The sequence below is a fragment of the Haliaeetus albicilla genome, chromosome 12, assembly GCF_947461875.1.
Source record: "Haliaeetus albicilla chromosome 12, bHalAlb1.1, whole genome shotgun sequence".
NCBI lineage: Eukaryota > Metazoa > Chordata > Aves > Accipitriformes > Accipitridae > Haliaeetus > Haliaeetus albicilla.
Window position 1 is genome coordinate 35,902,009 of NC_091494.1, and position 24,215 is coordinate 35,926,223.

The 24,215-nt window shown below is 48.9% G+C and overlaps 1 protein-coding gene across 1 annotated transcript in view; it reads left to right on the plus strand.

The window, feature by feature from the left end:
• The first annotated feature begins 3,334 nt into the window (after positions 1-3,334).
• The window catches only part of HID1 (HID1 domain containing), a 30,309-nt gene continuing 9,428 nt past the window's right edge, over positions 3,335-24,215 (plus strand). The window contains exons 1-12 of the mRNA XM_069799110.1: positions 3,335-3,576; positions 11,551-11,700; positions 14,049-14,219; positions 16,993-17,106; positions 19,075-19,181; positions 19,669-19,785; positions 20,541-20,763; positions 21,165-21,221; positions 21,318-21,458; positions 21,860-21,950; positions 22,609-22,760; positions 24,054-24,132. Of these exons, the coding sequence (XP_069655211.1) occupies positions 3,511-3,576; positions 11,551-11,700; positions 14,049-14,219; positions 16,993-17,106; positions 19,075-19,181; positions 19,669-19,785; positions 20,541-20,763; positions 21,165-21,221; positions 21,318-21,458; positions 21,860-21,950; positions 22,609-22,760; positions 24,054-24,132 (1,468 nt within the window). The 5' untranslated portion in view covers positions 3,335-3,510. The remainder of the gene's footprint in view (positions 3,577-11,550; positions 11,701-14,048; positions 14,220-16,992; positions 17,107-19,074; positions 19,182-19,668; positions 19,786-20,540; positions 20,764-21,164; positions 21,222-21,317; positions 21,459-21,859; positions 21,951-22,608; positions 22,761-24,053; positions 24,133-24,215) is intronic.

Here is a 24,215-nt window from a genome sequence, read left to right on the forward strand (position 1 = left end):
CCTCCTTCTTCCTCCTCCTCCTCCTCCTCCTCCTCCTCCTCCTCCTCCTCTCCGCCCAGCCCTGCCGCGGACAGCGGGGCGGGCATGGGGCTCTACAGGGAGCGGGGTTTGGGGTTGGTAAAGTGGGGTGACCCCGGCTGCAAAGGCGAAGGGAGCTGTCCCGTAGTGCCCCCCACTCCTGCTATGATACCTCCGGCTGGGTCCCTGCCACCCCCGGGGAGGTCAGGCAGAAGCAGGGCTTGCTCCAGCGCCGGTTGGGATGCGGAGGGTTGTTCCTGGCCTTGCCGTGGGCTTCTCGGTGATTTTGGGCAAATGTCGGGATGCTTCAGTGGGGGTGTCAGTCCCTTCTCCGCCTTGGTGGGGTTGGATGGGTTGCTCTTCAAGGTGGTGTTTCTAAGCTCCCCAGCTGGTGCTGTGGAAGGGGAAACTTCATACAAACCTTAGTGTTGGGTCTTCCCTAGCTCTTCCTCCGCCTCTATGTTCTCCCGGTTTTGCAGCCTGATGAGAAATGTGTGCTTCTGATGCAGGTTTCCCTCTTATTTTTGAGGATAAACTCTTGTGTCTTTCTGAAGGGTGGAAGGAGCTTAAAATTGAGGGAAATGAGGATTTGTAGAGGTCTCAGGAGGAAATGTGTCCGTTACATACAAGTTAAGTTCAGAAGAGACTTGGGATTTTGGTACTGGCTTTTCAGCTTAAGGGAATAAAAATTAGAGAAGGTGGCCTTTCTCCTACTTGCTAGTGTGGAGTTTGGTCCAAAGCGGTTTATTTGTCCTTGTCAGCCCTGGAATCCATCAGCGACTCTAACATTAACTCATGTGACAGTGGGTTTAGATGATTTTATTTTTTTTTCCCTTCTGTGTGATCGAACTCCCTGGATTTATACTTGATTGCATTACCTTGCACTGGTGCCTACAGAAAAGGCAATATAAGATGTTTACGCAAGAGCAGCAGACTGTGCATCCAGAAAAGATGGGATCTATGTCAGAAAACTCTGTCCAATCCAGCAGTGACAGGCAAGTGAGAGCCCCTGGGTGATTAAAGCAATGGCTAGTACTCTTGTGTACAGCAGCAGAGGAGGGAGTTAAAGCAGGGAATAAGAGAGAAATTGTAGGTGATCCCTCTCCCCTTCTCTCCTCGCAGACCTTTCCATACATATCTATATAGTCCCAAAATTCAGTGACTGCCTGGAAAATCTTCCACCTTAATGCAGTGGCAGACCAGAATTGAGTCTCTTTTAACCTGGCATTTATAACTCAGCAAAGATAATCAAGCGCTTTTGGTGTGTCTGGGAGAAAGACATCTCTTACTGGCTCCTAGATCTTTTTCTAAGAAATTTTAATATAGAAATGGTAAAATCTTAATTTTCTCATGCCTGTCAGTGTTGAAGAGGCATTTCAACAATGCCCTTAATAACATGCTTTAACTTTAGGTCAGCCTGAAGTGGTCAGGCAGTTGGACTAGATGATTGTTGTAGGTATCTTCCAACTGAGCTGTTCTATTAATTGTGAAAAATAATTGCCTGTGAAAATTATTCTGTTCCTAACAATAAATTATTATCATTTATCTATATAGTGTAGCCATACCGAGTGAGTGAGTGAGTGCTTGGATGCAAAGCCCTAGGCTCTTTCACAGCAAAAGCCAGGTGACATGATGTCCTGGTTTCGGCTGGGTAGAATTAATTTTCTTCCTAGTAGCTGGTACAGTGCTGTGTTTTGGATTTAGTGTGAGAATAATGTTGATAACATACTGATGTTTTAGTTGTTGCTAAGTAGTACTTATCCTAAGTTAGGGATTTTCCAGCTTCCCATCCTCTGCCAGCAAGCAGGTGCACAAGAAGCTGAGAGGGAGCATGACCAGGACAGCTGACCTGAACCAGCCAAAGGGATCTGTCATGCCCAGTGTATCAACCGGGGAGAGTTGGCCGGGAGGGAGGGATCGCTGCTCCGACATCAGTCAGCGGGTGGTGAGCAATTGCATTGTGCATCACTTGTATTTTCTTGTGTTGTATTTGTTTTTTATTTTATTTTATTATAATCCTTTTCATTACTATTATTATTACATTTTATTATTATTGTTGTTAGTATTATATTTTTGTTTACTTTAGTTATTAAATCATTCTTATCTCAACCCCTGGGTTTTACTTTTTTTTTCCCCCAATTCTCTCCCCCATCCCACTGGTAGGGGGAAGGAGTGAGTGAGAGGCTGCGTGGTGCCTGGTTGCTGGCTGGGCTTAAACCATGACACATGATTTTGTGAAAATATTTTTCTCCTGCAGGTTTGACAAGAACATCTCAGATCTGACCTGTCACTCAATATAAGCAAACATTGGTGATTTCTGTACAGGTTGTATGCCAACAAATGAGAATTCCCACAGTCTGCCCCAGCTGGGGAGTCAGCACATTGCTTTCTTTTGCAAAATGATTAGAATGACCTCATTTCCTCTGAAGAAAGGACGTTTGCAGGGCTGAGCATGTGAAATGTAACTCAGCAACACCAAAAAGACCTGCTTGCAGTTTATAGAGCTGCTTGGTGCAGAAAACAGTGATGATAGCTTCAAAGGCAATACTGAATCACCTCAAACAGCTGCTTTAAGGTGCTCAATGAGGGCCAAATCCTGAATTCCCAGTCCCCAGGGTTATAAAACATCCTCTCCTCGCAGGTGCGTAGAATTTCATTAGGATTAATGGGCTGCCACATGCAACGAGCTCCTCGTTATAAGGTGTTTGCAGAGGGTACTTGGTACAAGCCTGCTTGCTCCTGGCCCCTTTCATCCCAGGACTAGAGAGGGGCTGGAGCCGGTCGTTCCCCAGCATCCCGCTTTCGGATCATCTGAGCTTGGGGTCAGGCTGCTGAGAATGGCCGGGCTCTCCAGCGGTGGCCAGACAGAGCTGTCGTGGGGCTTGTGCCCCAGAGCAGCCGAGCAAAGGGGCTTCGGGGACAAAGGCTGCGGGCAGAGAGGAGGGAGAAGGGGGCAAGATGGGGGTGAGAAGGCAAAGAAAGAAGGAGGGAAGAAAAGGAGAAGGGGGCTGTGAGGGGCAGAGACGGCGGAGGGAGGCTAGGCCAGAGGGGAGAGCGAGGAAGGGCTGGAGGAGGAGGGCGAAATGAGGAAAGCCGTGCTCCGCTGTGGGTCCTCACAGCGAGGGGAGGGTGCAGGGGGAGCACGGCCACGGGGAGCGAAGTGCGGGCGGAGAGGGGATGGAGGGAGGGAAGGGGTGAAGCGGGGAAGGGCTGGCAGACGGAGGTGGGAAAGGAGGGGGAAGGAAGGCGGCGGCGGGGCCGGCGAGGGAGGAGCAGCCGCGGCCGTGGGCGGAGGAAGGGATGCGGGAGGAGGGGAGGGAGGGCCGGCACCTGCGAGGCCGGGTTTGACAGGAGGGAGGGAGGCAGGGAGAGCCGCCGGCGCGGGGAACGGGGATGGCGGCAGCGGCGGCCCGAGGAAGGGAGGCGGGATCGGCGGCGTGAGGGACGGCCCTGCCCGTGGCAGGCCGCAGCCCCGCCGAGCCGGGCCGCACCATGGGCAGCGCCGACTCCAAGCTCAACTTCAGGAAGGCGGTGATCCAGCTCACCACCAAGACTCAGGTGAGGGCCGCCATGTCGGGCGGTGGGGGAGGTGGAGGGGAGGGGGGCCGCCATGTCGGGAGGTGGGTGAGGTGAGGGGAGGGGGGCCGCCATGTCGGGAGCCGCCCGCCCTGAGGCGCGGCCTCCCCCGGCTGTGAGGTGGCCGGGGACGCTCGGAGGCAGCCGGGGCGGGCTGACAGGCCCTTCTCCCCCGGCCCTGCCCCGAGACCCCCCCCCCCCCCCGGGGCTGAGGGAAGGGGGCGGCCGGGCCGCAGTCCACGCAGCCCGACCCTGGTGAGCAGGGAGGGCAGAGGTGACAACACCGCCGGGGGCTTTAGCCAAGGCTGGCTCTGGTCCAGGCTTTCGCAGTGAGGCCTTGCCATAAGGTTGGGGAGCCCACGGGGGGTCTGGGCAAGCTGGTCCTATCTGCCGTGTCGCTGATCTATGGAGAGGCACGAGTAACGCCATAAGGCCGCGCTCTGCCTCGGGGCAGCAGCCGGTTTGTGGGGACTGCCGTCAGGTCTGGCAGGGCCATGCCTGTGTCACCACGCTCACCGCCGCTGACATCTTTTGCTTTGCTAAACGGCATCGTGTGGTAGGAGACCGAGATGCTGCTGTCGTAAGGGATGTCCACAGCTCCTAATGTATTCAGCTGCAGGTTTGCATCATCACAAGGTTTGCCAATGCCCTCTTTTCTGTATCTTTTTTTTTTTCCTGAATAATTGGTGGAGAACCTTGCCCTGGTTTTGAGTCATAGCCAATTGAAAGGGCTGTTGGCCAACCATGATGTTGGGAGAGCTTTTTGCAGCAGAAGCAGCTTCTATCTGTTAGCTGTGAAATTATGCTTTATTTCTGCAGGCTGTAGAGGAGAAGGAATTAAGTGAAAGGAAGTCAGGACCGTGTATAGGGAGCATGGTTGCCTAGAGGTCTAGCAGATGTTGCACGTGTCCTGGGAGCTAGCTTAGTTCTTAAGTTGAGAACCTGGTAGCAGCAGCACACTGGCAGAAAATTAGTAGACTGTCCTTCTGTCTAAGGAGCAGAGGGATTTTGCTCTATTGAGCAATCATGTCTCAGGTTCTTCTGAGCTACAATGGAGAATTGCTGTTATGATCCACCTTTGGTGGTGAAGGAATAACAGCTGCTAAGAAAACTTGGAGGTTATGGCAGAAAAATACTTAATGATGGGGGATGAATTCAGAAGAAAAGGGTATGAATATAAAGGGTAATATGAGAAAATTTGTAAAAACTCAAGAGATGAAGACTAGGACTGGGGAATGAATCACGGATAGTAAGGCTGGAAGAGACTTTGAGAAACTGTGTTTATACTTTCTAAAGCAGTATCACTTCTATCCGCATTGCTCAGGAATGGCTTTTTTGAACATGTTCTTAAAAACCTCCAATTGTGGATGTTCCACAACATCCCTAGGCAAAAAAAAGAAGTGGATGAATTAATGTTTTAAGGGATTCTTCCAAAGTCTCATCCAGATGCTAAATAGTTCAGAATGCCTTCAGCTTTGGACTGTCCTTCCTCTACTGGGAAACATGCTTATCAAGTGAGATTGGCAGGGGGGTGGAAATCAAGCCTACAGAGATCTTCTCAGTCTGCTATTCACAAAGAAAATCCTGTATGAGGCAATCCTTCGTATTGCCAGCCAAGAAGAGTGCTTTCCTCCCCCGGTTTATCGATGTGTGTAATGAAAGAAGGTTCACTGGGGCCCCGAATAAAGGAAGGAGAAAAATCTTCATTCTTGGCTGGATTCATTTCACTTCTTTGCGGTCTAGGTGAGACTAACTGCCATGTGGAAAAAGGGTGGGGTGTTGGCGCTCCCATATTTACATACTGTAGAAGGGCACTGCTATTTGCTTGTGCAGAATGCGTGACTGGACTCTCCTGGAGTCTTCTGAGCTTGTACCAGAAGCAACCTCCGTGCAACCTCCTAGTCCATGAGACCCTGGATTCAAAACCAGGCTGCAATAACGGACAGAGTCAAATCCTTCAACACTGTTAGCTCAAAATACATTTTGCTTCTTCAGCAGCATGTCTCCTTTTTTGCAGCCTTCTCTTTTGACATTAGATTTTTGTCAAATCATTGGTAACATGAAACCGTGAGCTTAGTAATGCACTTATGTGGTGTTTCCTAAGGCTCTGATGGAAGGAAGAGGTTGAGCAGAAAGCACTGTTCACCGAACATAACACTTGAATGCTTGTAGCACACATGGAGCCCAGAACTTAAAAGTTGAACCAAGTCTGGACACAAATGAAATTCACTTAATTGATTTTTTTTTTTAATTAATTGCCAAAGAGGAACTCTGAACGTGTAAGTCAATCACTTCAGAATTATTTTAGTGATTAAAAAAGGACAGTAGTACCAGAAGGAAGGAATTAGCTTATGCTACAGATGTGTATTTATAATCACATATGGAGAAATGGGCTTTAGGATTTTTATATGATACATATACATTACATTACACTGTATACCTTTAGATTCATAAAGCCCACCCTTTTAGTAATAAAACAGGTGTGCTTTATCATGGAGAATGTGTGAGCCCTCCCAAACTGCCCATCAAAATGCTGTCTACTTAACAGGTGAAGGGAAACATAAACTGCAACTATGACAACTAGTCAGTGGCAGAGCAGGGAACTGAAGCTGTGAGTCTTAACTGCTGGGGGAACATGGTTTCTTTTCTCAGTCAGTTAGCGATTAAATGGTTCCTGCAAGCAACCGACTGGAAGATAAGAAATTTTGATCTTGTGAACCAGCTTGTTAGATTTTAATGCTAGCTATGCCTCTGCTTTTAAAGAGACAGGGAGGATCAAATATGAGAGACAAACTCCAGTCCTTTCTTTTTCCCTGATGTGGAAATGCAGTAGTACAACAGGCTGTCAATTTGAGTCTGGTAAAAGTACATCTTGTGCTTGGAGAGAGGTCTGTTTCTGGTAGCCTATTTCTGATAGTATTCAAGCTTGACTCAAGTGTCCAAGTGTCTCAGGTTGATCAAAAGCAAAGTTGTTGTCTTAAAAGCAAAGCTGTAACTAACACTTCACGCAGCTGACTTTTGTCCTAGGCTTTCACTGCGACTTCCACAAATCCCATTTTCCATTTTCCTTTGCAACACTCTCTGCTGTGGGAGCAGACAACTGGTGACACTCATGTGGAGCCTCTCCTTGATTCTGCACTGCTGATCACAAAGATCCTATTACTCTGAAATATGTGTGGAGCTGCTGTCCTTGGCAGCAGAGATGAAATCTTGCTAGTTATTAACATTTTGAATAAATCTGTCCCCAGACTTTCCTTTTGCACAGTGGCTCACGAACAGATGGTACAAAGGTGTGTGAATTGCCTCAAACTAATCTGCTGGCCCTGCAGGGTTGCCTGATCTCCTAGAGCTTAATCAAGTGCTGCATGAATGGGTCTGTGGTCATTACACTCTGCAGTTTTGCCTCATTTGGGGTGGAAAGGAGCACGCTGCTGTTAAATATTATCTGAGCTTGCGTAGTACTGGCTATAAACCCTGGTCAGGGGCTAGGGCCCTACTCTGCTGTCGAGTCCCAGAGAAAGGAGAGTCCCTGCCCCAAATGCCTCACTACCTTGGCTGGTGGGATGCTCAGTTGGCATGTTAGCAAGAAGCAAAAGGAGAATACAGTGAGCAAGACTAGCGGCTGCTTGCCCCCTTGGTTCTCCACTGGCAATTTGTAGCAACCTTAGAACTGGTTTAAGGACAGCCCTCTGGTTGGGTCCTGTTCCAGGAATTGTGGGGAATGAGCTTTCGATGTAAAGGTGTAAGTGCAGAGAGCTCTTGGTTGGGAAAGAGAAAGCGAAGGTGGTGCTAGCGTCAGACTGAGGACAGTAAGGAATGGGGGGAGGCTGTGCCTTGGGACCTTTTCCTGTTTATAGGACATGGTCAGCTCCACTCTGTTTTCCTGTTTCCTCTGACGTATCTTGTTTGCCTGGGGATTGCCTGTTCAGGGCTGTGATTCTCCATTCAGTAACTGGCAAGATGCTTGCAAACTGAGCGTCTTCCTTTTCTGACTCCTACAGCGTGTGTGGGGTGTGCTTTAAAGAACCTGAAACTCAACATTTATAACTCTTGGGAAATAAAGGCTGGAGGTGTCCAGTAGCACAGGTTCCACCTTTGTGTGGCCAGCCTGCAGGTGGGAGGTCTTTACACCTTGCCCAGATTAACTGAAAGCAAAAGTCTCCCTCCTTGCCCACTCTGAGATGTGACATCACCTTGGCTCTGCCCATTGAATTCTCAGCAACCACTCTGCGCTACAGTCATCTCATCCTTTTGGTGTCAAGATCTTGGTTCAGGCAGCAGAGTCTCTCTCTGCCAGTTAGCTCTGTAACTTCAGCAGCCTCTGCAGTGGGATGCGTGGGGTGTCAAGAACTTCCTTTGCTCTCCAGATGTGCTGGTTGTTTTTCCAGAGTAGAGTTGAGCTACTGATCCCTCAATTCTTCTGGCAATGATGAAGTTCTTATTCTCATTGCACTGCTGGTGCAGAGCTGGTTGTCTGCACTTGCTGGAGGAACATCAGGCTCTTTCTTAACTGTTGCAGCTCCCTCCCCAAAAGAAGACAGATCTGTGCTCATCTGGAGGATCCGAAGTCCCTCCACCTCACAGCATGGCTGGCTGAGGATTCAACTCCTCGGAAGCTCTTCTGGTTGAAGCACTGTCAAAGTTAGCTGCGGTGCTGTGGGATTTGTTACTGCAGCATGTGCAGTACCAATACTTCTAACTAAATCTTGACATTTCCAAATGAAGATATCTGTGGCTGGTGAGCGAGACTGTTCTAGGTCTCTGTATTTCCCTTCTCTGTGAGCTAGATACAGGCTGTTGGGTGAGCTCAGCATGAGGAAATGGATATTTAGATCCCCAGAGATGCTGTGTGCAGAATACAATCAGCTTAAAAACATCCAGTAATGTTCTATCAAGGAGATGAATATTATGTGGATCGAGTAGCTTCATGATGCCAGACTGTTAATTAAAACAGGGGGGGCTGCGGGATGTGAGTGACTCAGTACTGAATCCGTGTCCCAGGGTTGTACATGGGATACCATCTGTTGATGAGGAGCTGACTTGCTGTAGCTATTAAAAATGAAAGAAATGGTGTTTTAGTGTAATCTGCTTGCCAAGATGGCAGCCGTGACATTAATGTGGCTGCAGCATCCGACATTGCAGTTTGGGTAATTGCTGCTATGCTTCTCTAACTGCATGTAATTTTAGTCGGAGACCGTGTTCTTCAATCTGTCTTAGCTGTTGTGTTACCACCTGTAAAACAGTGGCTGTGTTCAACCTCTGAGGAGGCCTCAGGCTAGTGGGAGGTAAAGGGATCTGTGTCTACTGGAGGGAAATGGTTTTCTGCTTCCCCTCTAGATGAGAGTGAAGCCATTATTTATGCATGATCTTCAATTAGCAGCAATTGCTGCTCACTGTTGTCAGTGGGAGTGGCTGTGGCAGGCAGCCAGTCAGTACATGTGGCAATTATACATGCGGTTGTGGTACATGGTTTGAAAGGGGGTGTAGGATGTGTAGGATGTTTCAAGCATTACATATATCAGATTTCCAAATACTTGGCTCTTTTTGAGGAGTGTAAGTAGGGATTAGATTTGCAAAATAGTTTTGCTTCCATTTAAGCATTTCATGCCCAGGTTACAAAGAGCGCAGCTCCTTTGCACACTCAGGATGCTGAAAGTCAGGCTGTAAACACTTGCCTGTTCCTACAGATCCCCTCTGAGCTGTGGTGTTGAATCATTTGGAAAAAGTTGTTCTTCCGTTGGGAAGAGGTTTGGTGGGAACTTGCTTTGGTGGCCAGGTGATAAAATGAAGAGGGTTTCAGCACTAGAGCAGAGTTTAAGAAGTTGCTTAAACACCTGTGGACTTTTTTCTGATTTTGTTTTTAAAGGCTGGAGAGTCACTTGGGCTGATTCACTGCATGGCTGGAAGGACCAGGACAAGCAATAATCAGCCTCTACGGCACTGGAGCGTTAAGGCAGATTGCTGCAGGGCAGTAACCTGCTATACCAGTTTGGGGGCAGCCAGCCTGCCTCCCTGCCCCTCTCACTTTTTGGCCTTTGGGTGGTAGTGACACATCACCTGTTCCCAGACTGTGGCTGTTAATTCAGGAGGTGATAGCAAAGGGGGAAGTGCAGCACTTCTCCATGTCAGAGCTGTGAATGAGCTGTTCTCCCTGGAGTCGCGTCTTAGCTCCATTTAGAAACAGCATAGAGCTGGGCAAGCTTTCTGCCTACTACAGCAAAGCTGGGAGTGGGCAGGAATTAAGTTAAACACACATTCATATTTTTGCCCCTTTCCCATCTGACATGGTAGACCCGCCCACGGTGCTGATTATCTCAGTTAGCGAGAGCTGCTGTTTGCTTTAGAGCTGGTGCACATTGCAGGTAGGAGGCTCCCTTCATCCCAAGCCAAGGGCTGGGGTTGCTCAGGCGGATGGCTCTTCTGACCTGCTGAGCATGCCACCGTGCCTTGGCATGGCTGGGGAAACTCCTCTGGAAAAGCTTCCATTTTCCTCTTCTGTCTGAAGTTGTAGATCCATCTGTTTCACACTGCTTGGCATAAATAGACATGTATTTATCCCACCCCTGTAGCTGGACCCTTGGGCTGAGTGAGCACTCCCAGACTTGTTTGGGTGATGCCTATCTCTTGGCAAGTATTAGTATTTAGATGGGAAGAGCTGTGCTCAGTTTTAGGCTGGCTGAAAAGTTAAGTCTTTCCTGATTATTCAGAGCTCCCAGGCTTTGGATGCCTGAGATGTTGTGTAATCGAGATGCCTTCTTGTTCAGCAAACAGTGCTGGCATTTTCACCTTCTGGGGAGTGGCAGGTCATCATCGCACTTCTGCAGGGTTGGAGTCACCTCTGGTCCTGTTTGTCTGGGCCTCTGCTTCACCTTGAATGGCCAGCGCTGCTCTCTGGCTCTACAAAGCCATAAAGGGCAAAGTAAGGTCCAGTCCGCTTTGTTCAGCCGCATATAACCTGACACCCAGGTTGGCATCATTATTTTGATTTCTAAGTAGATGCCATGCTGTCACGAAGAAGCTGGGGGGATTTAACATTGGGACTCTGCGGCCAGCTGTACAGAGCTGTCTTTCCAGCTGCAGCCTGGCAAACAGACCGTCCTTATGGCCAGCATCCCTAGCAGTGGGGTTTCAGGGTGGGCTTGAGGAGAATACTTACCCTCTCACTGTGGAAAGGGGACAACAGTGCTGGTAAAAAGAGGAGGTTGTCTGCACCTGCAGAGCCAGAAAAGGTAATGGGAAGAGGTGTGTTCCCACGCATGTAGGGGGAGTGGGCTTCTCAGACCATGGGTCTGAAATGGATTGCTTTTTTTGGTATATCAGTCTCCTCCTTCCATCTTCCTCTTTGAATTGCACACTTAGTGCTTTTTAAGAACAAAGCCTTGGCAGTGACCAGCTGCACTGAGTCCACTTCCCTATAAATATTTGATTCAGAAAGATCGATTCCATTGCATCCGTAAGTGCTTTGAGGTGGGTCTGTCAGTTCTGTGGGTCCGTTCATGCCCTACTGTGAGATGTCCCTGATTGCTTCCTTGAGACTTTGGTTACAGTAGAAGTAATTCCAGTGCATGCTCAGGGCATCCTTGGCTTACTCTGAAGGTGACAGAATGCATGATGGTAGCCTGGCCCACGCATGCTGGTAAAGACCTTGTAATACATGCCCCAGGTCGCAGACAAGCGGGAGGCCTCATGTATGTTGTGACTCCATGAAAGACTTGGAGAGTCCCAGTCTAATGCAGTTGGTCTTGCTGATCACCCACTTGCTGAGGGAATGCTCTGTTTGGGGGATCAAATTGGCTAAAGACCTGATAAAGAGGTTGAGGTACAAAACCAGTGCCAGTATGTTTTATTGAACCTCTTCTCTGCCTGGTCCCATCCCCAAGCCAGGCATAATCGCTGATGTTTGAACTTCATAGAATGGTAGTTCTGCATCTGTAACCATGTTTGTTTCTTCCACAGCCTGTGGAGGCAACGGATGATGCCTTTTGGGACCAGTTCTGGGCAGACACAGCCACTTCAGTGCAGGATGTCTTTGCCCTTGTACCAGCTGCAGAGATCCGAGCAGTGAGAGAAGAATCGCCTTCAAACTTGGCGACTTTGTGTTATAAGGTAAGGTTGGTGCTGTCTTATTCCTTGGTGCTGTGCTAGCAGGGGAGTGTCCCTGGATCAATAGCCCTATGACTTCCAAGGTGAGAAAGGTACCATATTATTTCCTTGCACCACATGATGTGCTTGCTTGTCCCTGTCTTCTTGTGTTGGTAACTCTCAGCTCTTCCTCTCTTGGTTTAGCACAGACCACGGCTGGCATTTGCTCACTTTGGAGCCTTTTTCTGCTTGTCCCCTTCCTGTGTTTCACTCTGCCCTCTTGGGTCTTGCCTGCTGTATAAACTGCTTCCTGCTTAGGGGACTTTGTACCAAGGCTGCATATTTGTGGTGAGGCTGGTACATCTGATTCCTTGTCTGCATCTAGTTGCTCCTCACCATGCATCAGTCTGGCTTCAAGCTGGTAGAACCCAGAGGGATGTGGAGATTGTCACTGTATAAGTGCCTGGATGAAGTTCAAGAGAGATCTTAAGGCTTTTCTTCCTTCTGCTGTAATATCAGAACATCCCTAGTACTGCTTCTGGCGTTGCCGCATCCTTGTGTGGAGCACAAGGGACATTGACTCACGTTTCCTACCCTGCTAGGTTTGGCAAACTGTCAAGCTGGTGAGCAACAGCCTGAGACTTATTCTGCCTGGGAAAGTGCAGGTGTTAATAATTCTCCTGATTAACCTTGAATTTGTAGCATTGGAAACATTTGGAATGGTATTTTCCCAGTTTTAAATGGTTGTTGCTGTCCTGTTTTTCTTTCCTGCTCTACAAAATGTGGATGAGACCTACTGAATCATACTGAAGGTACCTCTGACTGGGAATCGTGCCTCAGACAGATGCCTGTAGTGGATACTTGAGAAAATACAAAAATGAGGAAAAATGGAATGGTTCTTCCCTAGTGCCATCTCCTGGCTTCTGGCAGTCAGCAGCTTGGGAATCGAAAAGGGCCTAGGAGACCTGTACTGACTACTGTACTGCCTTTGACTCTGTGTTCTCTTTCCCCCCAAACCAAGACTAAAATATGGGCTGTTCTCCTTACTGGAAACAGATGTGCTGGAAGACCTGATGACTGCAGGGCTGTTTATCCAGGAGCCCTAGATCTTGGGATATCAGAGTCAGAGGAGCCTGCAGACTTCTGCAGTGCTTTTGCCAGGCTGAGGGCCCTGACCTGTGCCATGTGCCACTGGACTTGGCAATGCTGCGTGTTCGTGGAGAGCACAACAGTGTGGCTGAAATGTCATTTGCAGTCATGGCTAGAGACTCAGACTGTACAGAGTCATAAACGTGCCTGAAAAAATAGTAAGCTCAGTCACAGAGTAGTGTGTGGACAGAATGAGACTATGCAAACAGCATTTAAATACCCATTAAGGCAATGACGCAAGCTAGCAGAGTCAGCGACCCAGACAGTCTGCTATGAAAATAAGCAGGGACACATGACCTCATGAATTAAAAAGCAGCAAGGTGAATCCTTGGTATATGTTTTGGCTTTCATTCCCCCTCTGTTTCCCCTTGGGATCAAGGAGTAAGAGCAAGTGGGTGCAGCTGCTGGGGGAAGGAGCTGCCTTTTTCTATCTGTGGGTAAAACCTCCTGCCACTGCCTCCTGGGGCTGTGGTTGCTGGCTGGCAAGACCCACATCCTATTCTGAAAAACCCAGTGACTGTCTGCATTGGCAGTTGCAGCAGTGATTGAATGGACTGTGGAGACTCAGCCCAGAAGCTCTTTCCAGAGCAGCAGTCCTGTTCACAGGGTCAGTGGGGGAAACGTGGACAAACACCCTCCTTTGCAGCAGGACCTTGACAGACTCTGTTGGAGGCTGTATCCGTACACTTAATGGTCACAGGTAGCAGCTTAGCTCACACCTCTTGGGTCAGGAGAGGTCCCTGCTGTAAACAGCACATGCGGATCTGTCAGTTTGTGTGTTTCTGTGCAATCTTCTGCTGCCTCGCACCATGCAGCACAGCACTGCTGCCTTGGTTCTGCCTGTGTCTTATGTACTTGATGCGGCTGATTAAGCTGATCTGCTCTTTGCAGTGTGGTGTCATGGAGCAGTGCTGGAAGGAGCCTTCTGGTGCTCTGGCTGGCTGTCTCACATGGCATGACACGTGGACTGTGTGGATTAGCCCTGGCATGTGAGGTATCTAGCAGTGGGACAGTAGATATTCAAGAAGGTCTGTTTAAGATCATGAACCCTATTTCTGCAGTGTTTCAAACAGCAACAGCACCTGTACCATTGAACTCGGAGAAAATGGGCTCCAAGAACTGCTTATAGCTATGTGAGGGTGTCACCAGCAGGACAGACCTGCCCAACTCTTGCTAACTTGTGTTGAGGCTAATGCTACCTGCCCCGATTTTGTTTCCTTCAGGCTGTGGAGAAGCTGGTGCAGGGAGCAGAGAGCGGCTGCCACACGGAGAAGGAGAGGCAAATCGTCTTGAACTGCTGCCGGCTCCTCACCCGAATTCTGCCTTACATCTTTGAGGACCCAGACTGGAGAGGTTTCTTCTGGTCAACTGTCCCTGGGGCTGGCCGAGGAGGGGTCTGTCTCTTGGCACTTACTCTGCTTTCTGGAGGGTGAAGGGGAGGCTGCAGCGAGGAGACCCTATGTACATTTGGGGGCAACTTTATTCCAGTTATTTCTATTCAGTCAGAAATTAGGTAGCACCTTCTAAGTTCTTTTCCTTCCTTTGATTCTTGCTGTTCTTCCTCTTACCCTCAGCTGCTTTGTTTGGCACAGGTTGCTGCATCATCTGAATATTTCACTTGGGTGTGTAGCTGTAGGGGAGCACTGGTATGTGAGGGAAGGCTTCTCCAGTATAACTGAAGGTGTGAATCAAAATGAACATGAGAGCGGTACTAAGAGCTGTATGACTTTCTTCAACTGAAATGACCTTGTTCCGTTAGCTAAAGTTGATTTAAGATTCAAGTCAAACAGAAATAGGGTGTCATTTCCACTGATTTTACAATGTCACATTTAAAGCAAACAGTGTCAGAGAAGCTCTCAGCATCATGATTCAATACCCTGCTTATGAGCTGAGTTGATACAGTTTTAACCAGGGGCCTAGCCTGATAGGTGAAGCCCACAACTGGGCAAGAGTGGTTAAAGAATTAGGTACCGTTTCTGGCTCTGTCAGTGACATGTATAACCTCAGGGGAGTCTCTGAACTTCCCTACATTTCTCTGTCTGGAGAGCAGGCACAATAGTGCTCTTCTGTGTCTCTCAGAGGAGCAGGGCAAAAGTACTTCAGGATCTCCTGCAAATAGGAGAAATAGTATTGAAAACACAGTTGAGTTAGGCCAGCAATACATACTTGCCTGCTTGCTCCCTCAGCAGATGCCTGCTCTGTGCATAGAAAGCCCTCTCTTATGAGTTTCTGAATCTGCAGGTCAGTGTGGCTGTACTGAAGAGTGTGGTTTCCCCTGAACGTTAAGTGTACTGCAGTGTTTTTGGGGAAGGTTATAAAGGATCAGCAGTGGTTGGTACAGTACAAACCTTGCACCTTGCGCTGTCTCTGCCTGTCACCTCTAGTCTGTTTTGCCTGAGGCACTTCAAGGGGAAGTTCTGGGTGGTGGAAAGGGAAGTCTTTGCTAGCCCTGCTGTGTTATGTGATCTGTGTGATTGGGAGGGTGGTGGTTGTCCATCCTTTCATCCCTGCAGGGGCTGGGGAATTCTGGAGAGGCTTTATAATGGAGGAGCTTGTTTTGGGAAGGAATTCGCAGGGTGCCTAGAGCTCCAATCCAGCCAGGCTGCTGTTACAACTGTTCTTCTACCTTGTTCAGCACCTGGAAGAGAGAGTTTCTCAGCCTCAGAGTGGTGGGGACACCCCAAGGTGATCCAGCCCGGTGCATGTGTGCTGGGTTTGGGAGCCCTCCTGCTGCACTGTGCCTCCTGAATGTTGGTGGAGCTGTTGTGGTTCAGTGTGCTCCATCATTTAACCATATGCAGAAGCAGCTGTAGGGCTGGCTGAGCTGCCTGGCAGGGGATAACAAATAAAGCCCCTGAGATGTTAGAGAAGCTGGGGCCACGTCTAATCTAGGGGCAACAGCTTTGCTCTCTGAAGGCTGATTTCTCCCTGGGAACTGAAAGGGAAGGTGGTGGTATGCCTGGACCGTTAGCAAATATCTCTGTGATTATCTTTCACCTGCTTCATGATGCAGTGATGGATGGCAGAGCTCCCTGGGGCATGGGTGCCTTCCTCCTGTAAGGGAGTCTGTATTATGTACAGATCTATTGGTTTGTTTTGTGTCACCCATTTTGGATGTGGTGGTACCCAGAGCCTGCAGGGATTTTTTCTGGCAGCCGAGGTGAGGTTAGCAAAGATCATTCTTGGAAAAGAAATCCCCTTGTACCCTAATGCTTGTCATTTCATCTCTGACTGCGAGCTCAAGTAAAAGCATCTTTGCTGTGCTGGCTCAATCCATCCTCTCTGGGCCTCTCCTTACATCCGGGATCTGTTTGATGGTAGTCTTCCTGCTGTCACCGAGACAGACGTCAGAGCCACACAGGCTATTATCTCCATTAGCTGCCTGCTGTGATTTAAGAGCCATGTGTCATGTGCAGGCTGACAGAGGCCTGGCTGAGATAGATAAGCTCCTGCCATTCCTGCTCCCTGCCTTTCCCTCCAGCACCAGGGTGTGGTGGGGAAGGCCTCCCATCCAGGATGCTCTTTGACAGGCAGTATCTGGCAAGGTTTCCCATGGCAACGGCTGCAGCAGAGTAGCCATGCATGATTCGAGTGATTGCTTTGAACGCTGGAGATGGCAAAATCCTCTCTGCTGTCATTCTTGCTCTGCCACGGCAGACTGAGGTGGCCCCTTGCATGGTGCACACAGCCTTTCCTGGTTCTGTCACCTCCAGTTCTGGGCAGCCCATACAGGACTTTGAGAGGTTTTACACCTTATCACTGCTGGCTGGCTTCTTCCTATTGCTGTCTTTGTGGACCATCCACATCACCCTCCTTCATGACTGTAAAACCCTCTTCTCTGTAAATGGTTCTCTTTCCTTTTGTCTTCAATAAGTCGAGCATCTCCATGTGGCAAGGTCCAGTGCTACTCTTCTGTTTCCCCAACATCTCTAGGCCTTTGTCTGCTCAGTTTGGTGAGCTTGTTCCTGTTTAGTCATCACCTTTCAGGAGGAATTTCTTTCTTTTACTGGCTAGTTTTTGTGTGTTTCTCCCTCTTGTTCCTTTGTAGCTTCTTGCCTCCCTGCTTGTTCTTGGAGTGTATCTTCTCTTGCTGTATTATACTAGTGTTACTATGTGCATTTTGCTAACCCTGGGCTGACAATACTGTTCCACGTTTCTTGCTTTTAGGGAGATGAAGACGATGAAAATGCCCGGCCACTGGCCGAGTCTTTGCTCCTTGCTGTCGCAGATCTGCTCTTCTGTCCTGATTTCACTGTGCAGAGCCACCGGAGGAGCACGGTGGTAAGTTGAAACATGAGAGCATCTGCATAGAGGTGGATTAGCTGCATGGTAGGGGGGTACCCTAGAAAACCCCAGCAGCTTTCTGCAAACCTGCAGGCAGGAAAATACGGAGTTGCTGAGATTGAACCCACAGTGACTAATATTGATCAACACTTCGAGTTCATCTTGTGGTGTTTGTGCCTTCTAAAACAGATGTTCTGAGACAGCTGGGTGAGCCTCAGCTGGAGTGGCTGGCACTTACCCTTGCACTACAGCTCGCCCCTCAGGAAAAGGTGGTTCTGGCAAACAACCGCTCTTCTGCTGTTGCCAGCAAAGCAGAGACCTTTAGCACCTTGTTCCTTTCGCTGGCAATTTGGTGCAGACCGGGGCAGGAAGCAGCTGTTTGCCTGATCACAGGTGCTGTGATTTGAATTAGTAGATGGTCTCTGTTGTGTCTTTCCACCTCCTCTTCCTCTTTGTATCATTGCAGCAAAGACAAATGTGTTCTGATCCTTATGGTGATTGTCTTTACTTCAGAGGAGTTCCCTGAAGCAGGGATCTCCTACCAGGTGTGCTAATGACAGATTCTGGTGCATCTGCCTCCCTCCCTCCGTCTCTCTCCCTCTCCCCCCGCCAATGACTCTGTGGTGTTTCTTGTAGGTCCAGTCTGTAAACAAAAGTGAGCAGCCCTCCTTTTTGGTATACCTATGAAGTAAATTAAAAATGAATGTGCTAAACCACTGTGTATTTGATGGCTGCAAAATTCCCTGACAAGCCCGAGTACTAAATTGCTTGCTTGAGGTTTCTGGGTAGTAGAAATAGGGTTGAAATCTATCACCTGGGGATGAAGGGGCAAGGCTGGATCAGAGCTACCTATGTGCTTAGAGTAAGCGGGAGTGAGGCTGAAGTAGGTGGACTTGCTGTCTAGTGCTGTTACTTGGGTGGATTGCACAAGTTGGGGTGACAAAAGTTTTTCCTGGGAGAGCCCTACCGCACTGCACCTGTGATTTCTCCCTTGGCAGCAGCCAACCTGGTTTTCCAGGGCTCTGGGCAACTTGAATTAGACAATGAGATCGTGAATGCTTTATGTTCCATGCTGTTAGCTGCCTGCGTCCTCTGTAGTCTTTGTCTGGCTTGTCTTCCCTCTCTGGATCTGGTCTGACTGCAGGTTCAGAGCAGAGAGATGGGTACAACCACCTCATGCACATGGCAGAACAGCGTATGGCCTCAGAGGTACAGATTGTGGTGGATAGTTGCTGAAGCAGAATTGAGTAAAAAGGAGGACTAAGAACTGGGAGGGAATGGGTAAAGGAGATCTGGGACTGACCCATACTCTTTCGCTGTTTGCCCTCCTACTGAAGTCAGTCCTGGAATTATGGCTAGAAACTGGGGCTCCCTCTGTCATGCACAGTGCCTGCATCTCTGTGTTTTATCACTTGCTTGCAAAGTCTGAGCAATTTGAGGGTTAATTTGCTGCTTTTCCTGCCTTTGGGGTGCAGCCATAGGGAGTCACCATTATGTGGGTAAACTCAACATGACGTGCCCTGAGGTAGGGCCAAGGTGTTGAGCAGGACTGAACCCCTGTGTGGTGCTCCTGATCTGCAAGGGAAAAGCCCTGACCTGGGCTGTTTTATGAGATGTGGAGGAAAGGAGAGGAGATGGTGATGCATCCAGTAGTGAGAACAGAATGTATTTTGGATCCTTTGGCACTGGGTGACCCTTCCCAGTGGATGTGGCTAGCATTGCACCTTAGCATGCTAGAGGAATGGCCTCATTCTGCGTGGTGCTCAGTACCTGTTGAAGATGAGAGGCCCTCTGTCAGGGATGCTCCCTGCGTGGGGCTAGTATGCACAGTCTGAGTGTTTGGACGCTTCTCTGCTTGTTTCTTTGCTATTGCTAAAGAGAGCAGCTGAACTGCCTCGGATACCACTAGCGCTGTCAGCTCTTGCTCTTGCCTTCTGTGGTCCAACCTCTTATTTCTCCCCACAGGACACAGCAGAAGATATCCACTCCATTGACAGCTGTGAGTACATCTGGGAGGCAGGAGTGGGCTTCGCTCATTCTCCACAGCCTAACTACATCCATGACTTGAATAGGTAAGAGGGTCTACAAAGCAGAATGGAAAGAAACTGGGCGCAGGAGAGGGGGATCTGGGGGAGACGGGGGTCTCCTTGTCTCCTTGAGTATCTGTGATTCCCAAGGGGCTTTCTACTTGCTCCTTTCTGAGCTAACAGGACTAGCAACACAAAAGAAAAAAACAGCTGACCTTTTGAATAGCTTTTTGTAGTATGATATGGGAGTCAGAGTGTCTGCAACAGGAACTGGCAAAACATTGCTGCTTTGAAAATGCCTAGGAGCTCTGTACTGTATGTCTTTTTCATAAGGCAGCAATTCTGCTGAGCTTTGCGCCAGTGACAGCAGTATTGCATATGAAATGAAATGGGCTTAGCTTTCCATGGGGAGTACTTTCTAGATGGGACTGAGCCTTCCTTATGTGTTATTGTGGTAAGTGGTTGTGCCTCCTGTGCCCAGTCCCTGCTCCTGAATGGCTCCAGGCCTTGGCTTCTTCTTCCCTTCTTTCAGGACAGAGCTGCTTAAGCTGCTGCTGACCTGTTTCTCTGAGGCCATGTATCTGCCTCCCTCCTCGGACAGCAGCAACGCCAACCCCTGGGTGCAGTTCTTCTGCTCTACAGAGAACAGGTGAGGGTGAAGGGTGGGGGACTGGGTGCCAGCGAGAGAAATACCTTCAAATCTCTTCCATGGAGTGTGTTGGTAATAGGAAACCGTAGGACTTGCTACTTCCAACATCTAGGGGCTGTTGCCCTTTTTCTTTGTCCCTGTCTTATGTATGCCCTGTTAGCATCTCTGCTTAGCGAGAATTGTTCCTCAACAGCAAAAGGAGAGACTGAACATGGTGCTCACTGGAGTCTGATGCAGGAATGATCCCTGTCCTGTGGGAAATGGCAGATCCCGTTCCATGCTGTAGACCCTGTTCCCTCGAGGGGATGGTGGCATGGCACTGCAGTTGGTGGTTTGTGGTGTTGGTGGCGGGTGAATGCTGCCCTCTAGTGACATTGTCTCACTGGGACTTTCAGCTCCTCAAGTGACAGTTGCTTATCTGGGGAAGCACAGTCCTGGTTGAAGGCAGACAGTTTTGTCTTTTCAGAGTCTAGGGAGCTTTGCCCCCTTTTTCACACTGCTGCACAGGATTTCTCTGGGTGGCCGCACGGCCTTTTTCACCTCCCCTTCCCTCTCAGCTGTAGTCCAGGCATCCAGCTGGGAGCTGGAGTGTCATCTCTTGTCTCTGGGCTGCTCAGTCATGGGCCACTGTTAGAGAAGATGCTAGTATTTTGTCATGCCCCCACACTCTTGGGGAGAGAGATGCCTGACACTCCCCAAGGCAGCACCTTTTGCTTTCCTGCTTCTGCCTTCTGAGAATGTTTTCTCCTCTTCAGACACGCGCTCCCACTCTTCACCTCACTCCTAAATGTCGTCTGTGCCTACGACCCGGTGGGTTATGGGATTCCTTACAATCACCTGCTTTTCTCTGACTACCGTGAGCCCCTGGTGGAGGAGGCAGCCCAGGTGCTGATTGTCACTTTGGACTATGACAGCTCCACCAGTTCAAGTCCCACAGTGGATGGCACGACCACTGGCACGGCCATGGATGATGTGGATGTGAGTGACACTGGGATCTGTATTTGCTGCTCTCCTGAACTCCCTGTGGTCCTCTTGCACCAGCTTGTATTGAATGTTGTGACCCATAGAGCTCAGCACCGCTTCTCTCCTTGCGGTCTGCTAGCTCTGGTCCGGTCCTGCTTCTTTCCTGTGGGTCACTAAACAGCTGTAGATGACGAAACCACTAGGTTTTGGTCACTGACTTGAATCAGGAACATGTAAGTGAAAGGCCCCTGACTTTACTGTTCCCTGAGGTGCTCTGTCTCCTAGCATTTAAAACTGGATCATTCAGAGGAAAGCTGAAATGAGAGACATTAGCCCCCAGAGCCAGTGGTTACACTTTGACTTCCTGAGTAAACCTTATTGCCAGTAAGCATTTCACTCATTTTCTTTCAACACAGCCTCCTGGACCAGACAATCTGTTTGTGAATTACCTCTCAAGAATACATCGAGAGGAGGTAAAGTGCTCCTGTCCTGAACTATTTCCTGTCTGATTTCATGCTGATTACGTTAGCCTTGGGCCCACCACAGTCTCTTTCCTGGTCTGTTGGCAGGATTTCCAGTTCATCCTGAAAGGAGTGGCCCGCTTGTTATCAAACCCGCTGGTCCAGACCTACCTGCCAAACTCTGCCAAGAAGATCCAATTCCATCAGGAACTCCTTGTCCTCTTCTGGAAACTCTGTGACTTCAACAAGGTGTGGATCTGCTTCTTGCTGAGCTTTGCCCCACCTTGCCTGTTGCTCGGAGCCTGGCGTGGCTCTGACTGGACTGAGCCCTGGTGAAGGGTTGTGAGCAGGTAGTTAGCAGTGACTCTGCGGTACTCTGGTCAGCAGCACTACTCCCTGCTGCGTGGGCTGGGTGGGTCTGGCTGTAGGGACAGCTTGTGAGAGAGGCTGCAGCTCCTGAAGGTTGGTGCTTGAGGCAAATGCTGGAGCAGGTATTATAATAACTCTACAAATAACACTGGAGTTGAAGAGCTGGTGCACTAATGTTCTTGAGAAACTAATTAGCTTGAGGCTACCTGTCCCAAGTCCTGCAGATGGTGTAGAAAACCAAATATGCTTGTGATTGTCTGAAATCCTCCCCTTTCTTCCAGAAATTCCTCTTCTTTGTGCTGAAGAGCAGCGATGTTCTGGACATCCTTGTTCCAATCTTGTATTTTCTCAATGATGCCAGAGCAGACCAGTGTAAGTTGGTTATTTTCGATATTTGGGGTGATCTGTGCTTGACAGTTGAGCTATAATGTTTTTAAGATGCTTCTTCCCTACCACTTGGATGTGATAGCATCTCGCGTGCATGTTCCTAGCCTTCTACAGGCATGGAGTGGAATGCTTCAGTTAGCTGGGTTTTAATGTTTGTAACAGACTAGAAGCAGGACACGATCTATACTACAACACAGGGAAGGGAGGTCCTTAGCATGTGGTAACTTGTTTTGAGTCCTTATGTCAAAAACTGTTGCTTATCCCATAAGGAGGGAGAAATGAGCAATCTGCTCTTGGCTTGGGTGTAAATCAGGCATAACTCCATCACTGGGTAGTAGAAAGAAGTCAGATCTTTCCTACTATGGTGATAGGTTTACATCAAGAACATAATGAAGAAAAGCATGATCTGTCCGAGACTTAACATTGTACTGGTCCCATAGATGTGCTTGGGAAGGACACTGGTACTGGCAACAGAGGGAGCTCAGTGTGGGATGTCCCTTATCAGGAATGGTCTGGTCTGTGTAGTTTTTCTTCCAGTCCCATAGTGTTTCTCCTCTCTCCTCACTGCCCTTCTGTCTTCAGGAGTCCACTGGCCTCACTGTGATGTGTGTGGTTTTGGTTGTTTGTGGTTTTTTTTCTGTAGCACGAGTGGGCTTGATGCACATTGGGGTCTTTATCCTCCTGCTTCTCAGTGGGGAGCGTAACTTCGGGGTTCGACTGAACAAGCCATACTCTGTACGAGTGCCTATGGACATCCCTGTCTTCACAGGGACACATGCAGATTTGCTCATCATAGTGAGTATAGCTCTAGCAGTTCTTTTCTGTCCCTCCTAACTCCTGTTTCATACCTCCACAAATAATTGTCTTCCTTCCTCTTTCAATATACTCATCCTTCCTAGATTGCCAGCCCTAGCTAGAAGGTGTTTGGGATGTATCCAAGTACTGGTGGGGTCTTTGCCCACTGTTACCCTGAGGTAGTGTGTCTGGCAGGGTGCATATGCATGAGATGACATTCCATCTGCATGAGATGTTCCCAAAGAACAGGATTCTGGATGGTGCTGGTCTGATGTCTAAAGGACTCTGGGACTGGCATGAGTGGGATGGGTGCCTGGTCTCTACCAGACTTGATTGCAGGGGAAGGCAGGAGATCTGACGGCATTGCTGGCTCTGTCCCAAGTAACCAGAGCTGTGTGGAGCACGTCTCTCGTAATGGGAACACTAGTGATACCAAGCTCAACCCTACAGCTTTGGGTTGCTGCAAGGTTTCATTCAGCTTTTAGTCTGTAGTGCTGAGGGCCACAATACTGCCTAAAACAGCTGTGTGTTTTGCAGTATCAGCCTCAGGTTACCCTCCTGTCATGTTAGTGCTCATTTGCCAGAGAAGAATCTCTCAGCAGCTTCTGATAAACCTCCAAAAGGAGATTCCCATTAGAAGGAGTGGGAAGAAATGTGCCCACCAGAACTGTTCTTGTTGCTATGTGTTTTGCTATTACGTTCCATTAGTTTTAGATCATCTCTGTATTTTCATTATGCTGCAGGTCTTCTCTACAGGCATGCCAGCTAGAGGTGGGAAGGCCAAGATTGGGAATGTCTGAACTGGTTGTGAGTCAGTTGAATCTTTCCATGTCTGAGGGTATAGTTAAGAAAAGTAGGACAAATATTTGAGTTAGAAGCTTGCACTAAAATCAAATGTGAAATGCTTAGTTCTATGGCATTTCAAGCAGCTATCATCAGGGTTCACAGTCAAAATCCATTGGAGGTGAAGATGTTTCCTACTTCCTGGTGGTTTATTTTTGTCTCAGACTACCTGTGCGTTTTGGAACAGTTTGCAGTCAGTTTCTGTTTGCAGTGTTGTAGAGCCCTAATCACATCCCCAAAGGATTCCTTGTAAATGAAAGCTTGTACTCCTGGAGCGCAAGTCTGCAGTGAGAGCAGCCTTCCCCACCTGTGTAATTGTGGAGGGTGCAGGGCCCTGCCTAGGAAGGAATGGTGTCAGGAAGCGATTAGTGTGAGGGTGGCACTGGTTTTGGTTGAGAAGGTGCTTTCAGTAAGGTACTATCTTGCTCAAGAACTCTTTCCTTACCATAGGTCTTTCACAAGATCATAACTAGCGGGCATCAGCGGCTGCAGCCTCTCTTTGACTGCCTGCTCACCATCGTTGTGAACGGTAAGCACTGTGTGCAGTGTGAAACCACAACCCACAGAGGTGACAGCTATGGCTGCTCTCACTCCCCTCTCCCTGTGCTCCTA